The following is a 4,847-nucleotide window of genomic DNA, read 5'->3' on the forward strand; positions in this document are numbered from 1 at the left end:
CTCACTAAGCAAACTATATCAATTTAATGAAATTGGGTTAGGATTTTTCCTTAGTTAATTTTTGAAATTTATGTTTTTCATAATTAAATAATGAATCAAATTGGAGGTTATTATTGTTGTTTCCAAGACAGGAAGATAAATATGTTTAACCTTCCCTTATGATTATTGTTTTAAAATTAATGAAATTGTAAATTAGAAAGAAGGGATGATCTTCCAACTGCCTTGTTTGGAGCTCATTGCAAACCATGCATCAAGATTCTCTAGGGTGTGATTCCTCAAGGTCATGCAGTTACATTTAAAATACACAACAGTTTACCTAAATTTAGTTTCCAAATCTGCCTCACTATTTAGACGCTCTGCATGATTCCTAGGTTTCTTCTTTTCTTTTCTTTTCTTTTTTTTTACACAGAGAAAAAATGTAATTTATTAGATTCATTTATGGCATATTCTTTGAATGAAACTCCTTTTGCCTAATTATAAACTAGAACATTTTTCTGTGAAAAGTTACATTTTTGAGAAATAATGTTCAAAAATTTTACTTTTTAACTCACAGAAGGCTTCAGCAAATAAGTCTATGAATAATGTCTGGCTTCTGGTGAGTTCTTAAGCTCAGTATTATATACTAATTCTGATGTGAAAAACTCTGAAATCAGAGATTGAAAATTTTTGGCATAGAGACTCCTAGGTGAGTACAGCTGCAGTTCAGTGGTATATAATTAATTTGTGAATAAGAATACAAGGTATTAAACTCTTTTTCCTACATTGTTAAGAAACAATGTGGATTTGTTTTAGAACCTCATTTATTTAATTTAATTATATTTAGTCACATTGGTGAATATGAAAATAATATTCATTATTTGTTGTCAATTTTGTAAAATCTCAGGTGAAGATTAAAAAAACATAAAATTTTATATAAATATGCCAGATATTGTATAATAATTGTTATTTCAAAGCCATGTAGATGGAAGCAAATCAAAACAGCATAACTGTGAAATCTGGAAGAATCCACAAAGATTTCTGGAAAAGCATTGCCTGGAATTTTACATTGAAAGGTAATGAAATTCTCCCATTCGCAGCAACATGGATGAGACTAGACAAACTTATGCTGAGTGAATAAGCAAAGCACGGAGGGATAAATACCACATGTACTCACTCAGAAGTGGGAGCTAAGAGAGAAAGAAGGAAGGAAAGAAAGACCACAGTGGTGTGTTGGACTTGCCGAGGGGGAGAACATATCTTGAGATACAAAGTGGAATTGGGTGTAAAGGCGGAGGGAGAGGGAGGTTGGGGATAATTGGGTGGGGGATACAGTGTACAATTGCAATTTGTCATAATGCACATGCTATCAGTATGGATCTGGCCTTCACATATTTGGCAGGAGGTGTGACAATCACCTTTGTATCTCATGAATATTCATAACCAGTTAAAAAGTAATAGTGCTAGAATCTGGTGTAGAAGGAGGTCATTCTAGTTAGAGGAAATACTTTCATGAAGGTGTTATATTATTAAAAAATCATGGTTTTTGCATGAAATGTCAGAAATGCTGCTGTGAGTGAAATAGAGAGAGGAGCAGTGAAGATTGTGGATGTGCAGTGACATTACATGTGATGGAAATCCAGACCGAAGTGTTTAGATTTAAGGGTTTTTGTTAGAAAGTCATCTTGAAAAATGTGTAGGGATGTGAACATGATACTAAAATAAAATGTTAAGAATGTCAATCTTGCAGGGGGAGAAGGCAGGCTAACTGAAGATATGGGGTTATCTAGCTGAGAAGATGGGTGTTGGGGAAGGAATAAATGGAAGAAAATTTTTAAAATCTCTTTTATTTTGCTTACCAGCCTCTCACAGCTGGAACCAGAGATTAACGGCAAATCAGAAGGAGACAGAAAAAGACAAGGCAAAATAAAAAAGGAAAAAAAATAAAGGTTTTTTTGTTGTTGATGGTTTCAGAACCTTGTGGAAATTTGTTTCTGAGACAGAAGAAAAAGTTAGCAGGGAAATTGGAAAGAAAGCTATATTTACCATGCTTCTACAAATGTTTTCATTCTTTGTTCTCTGTTTGCACCACTTCCTATATAATATGGGATATTCCTAGAAGAGCTAACACTTTAAAATAGTCATATTGAACTAAGGATGGCAACTCAGGTACAGTCTTAATGAGAAATCTTACCACTACTTTTTTCCTAATTGCTGTCTTAAAATATGAAATAGGGGCAGAGAAACTCACTGCTAATATCCCCAGTGGTAAGCTACGTAGAGTCATCTCTGTTGCATCTAACTGTATTTTAAGTGAAATTCATATATTAGGTCATAGTTATTTAATTTTTAATAGGGTGAGAAATATTGTTATCATTTAGTATGCACATATTTTTATGCAATTTGTAAAACAACTTTATGTGATAGCCACATTTCTTGTTTTATTGATGAGGAGATGATTCACTGAAGGCTAAAGGGAATATTCCATGTTCAAGTACTAAGTGGCCAAACAGAGGTTCAAATGAGGCAGAAAAAGGACAAAAAATAAAACTTGAGTACATATTTTGTACATCACTCAGTGGTGTTTCTCCTCCAGCTGTCTCCATCCCCTCATTCCTACTTTCCAAGTTATATCCGGCTGCTCAGGATGAACTCTCTGATTCCCTCCGGCAGGAACCGTGATGCTGACTGAGGGAAACGAGAGTGCTGGAGCCACTTTTGTCCTCTTGGGCTTCTCAGAGTTCCCACACCTCCAGGCACCCCTCTTCCTGGTGTTCTTGGCCATCTACACCATCACTGTGGTGGGGAACCTGGGTATGATTGTGGTCATAAATATTATTCCCAAACTTCAGACACCCATGTACTTTTTCCTCAGTCATCTGTCCTTTTTGGATTTTTGTTATTCCAGTGTAGTCACACCCAAACTATTAGAAATCTTAGTTGTGGAAGACAGAACTATGTCCTTCAAAGGATGCATGACACAGTTTATTTTTGCCTGCACATTTGCAATTACAGAAGCATATCTGTTAGCAGCGATGGCCTATGACCGGTTTGTGGCTGTTTGTAACCCCCTGCTCTACACAGCTGCTATGTCTCCTAAGCTCTGTGCTCTCCTGGTAGCTGGAACGTACACATGGGGTGCACTCTGTTCCATGATCCTCACATATTCTCTTTTGAAACTGTCCTACTGTGGACCTACCATAAATCACTTTTGCTGTGAGCTCTCTGCCCTCCTCTCTGTGTCCTGCTCTGACACACACTTCAGCCAGATGACGTGTTTAGTCATTTGTACATTCAATGAGGTTTGTAGCCTCCTGATAATCCTCGCCTCCTATGTCTTCATAGTTGTCACTATCATCAAGATTCCTTCCACTGGTGGACTTCGGAAAGCCTTCTCCACCTGTGCCTCCCACCTGACTGCCATCGCCATTTTCCATGGGACTCTCTTTGTTCTCTACAGTGTGCCCAAATCTAAGAGCTCATGGCTCTTCATTAAAGTAGCCACTGTGTTTTACTCCATTGTGATCCCTATGCTAAATCCTCTTATCTACAGCCTTAGAAATAAGGATGTGAAGGAGACTGTCAGGAAGTTAATTCACACCAAATTGCTTTCTCACTCAGTGTAACCACACGCGTGCGCGCGCGCACACACACACATACACACACAGATGCAAACGCAAACTTGTTTTTTTTTTTTTAAAGGTGCTTTATGTATTGCATTTGTAGTTCTTAACTTTCTCTTCAAATAATGGCTTAAAATTCTTTCAGAAAATTAGATAACTTATATACATCCATAATTATTAAATCCCACTGTGCCTTCAAAGTCATCTGTGGATAAAGCAATAATGAATGGAAAATCTGTTGTATTTCTCTCAGAATGTATTAGGCTAAATATTGATCCTTTAAAGATGTCCATATTTGAAACCTTGGAACCTGTGAATATGTTACCACTACATGTACTCTTCCCTTCCTGTCTCTCTCTTTCTCTAACTCTAATTATGAAACATGATAACTACTTACATGAATATTTGTGAATAATAATGCTCTATGATGCTTTCTCCAGGAGAGAAATGACAGAATACTATCAACACTTTACAAATTGCCCTTAAGTTGTTTTCTAGTCTCTGCCTGCCCCTCCTCACTAGCAACAAAATCCATGCTGCAACCCATAAGTATAGGTTATAAAAGAATAAATTTTAATTTTGTCTGTATTTGAATTATGTGTAAATTAAATCTGATTGCATACATTTCAGTATGTCATAGATGTATTGAATTTCCTCCAGACTGTAATCTTTCTACTCCCTCTCCTGATTATTTAATTATGTGCACAGATTTTCCAATTATTAATAAAGCACAGTTTTTCAAATTGTCCCTTTATATACTGAGCTTTTAGTAGCCTATTTAAATAATATTTCTCTCCTTCAAAATAATATAGTCCCATAGTTTATGCAGTTTATTGTCCCAAATTCTGTACACTCTTCTGTCTTTTATATTATATTCTATTTTCTTTTATTTTGCATTCTAGATTTTACTTTGACTTTTTACATTGGTTTTTACATTCATTTCTATGATTAATCAGGAATTTATTTTTGGTATGTTATGAGAATGAACTGATTTTGTATTTTAACTTATGAAAGTGTACTTGTCTCAACAATATTCATTCAAATGTCGGTCCACTATATAGTGCTGTAGAGTGTTATCTTTTTCTGTAAAGTGTTCATATGTGCATGGTTAAATGTCTAGACTCTATATGGTTCTATTTGCTTTATAATTAGAAGCACCTATTACTCGTGACCTTTAATATCTAATAGGGCAAACATAAATTTGTTATTTTTCTTGCAATGCGATTGAGATATTTTAGGGCCTTCGCC

At 35.5% G+C, this 4,847-nt stretch overlaps 1 protein-coding gene across 1 annotated transcript; it reads left to right on the forward strand.

Moving 5' to 3' along the window:
- The first annotated feature begins 2,657 nt into the window (after positions 1-2,657).
- Positions 2,658-3,602, forward strand: LOC103610862 (olfactory receptor 5D18-like). The gene has a single exon (XM_008594938.1). It carries the CDS (start codon positions 2,658-2,660, stop codon positions 3,600-3,602), a length of 945 nt encoding a protein of 314 aa, XP_008593160.1.
- Positions 3,603-4,847: the final 1,245 nt, after the last annotated feature.

This window comes from Galeopterus variegatus, unplaced genomic scaffold (assembly GCF_000696425.1).
Source record: "Galeopterus variegatus unplaced genomic scaffold, G_variegatus-3.0.2 Scaffold11927, whole genome shotgun sequence".
Lineage (NCBI taxonomy): Eukaryota > Metazoa > Chordata > Mammalia > Dermoptera > Cynocephalidae > Galeopterus > Galeopterus variegatus.

Bases quoted from the DNA above. Each gene is read 5' to 3' on its own strand.
- LOC103610862 (XM_008594938.1), top strand. From the start codon at position 2,658: ATGCTGACTGAGGGAAACGAGAGTGCTGGAGCCACTTTTGTCCTCTTG.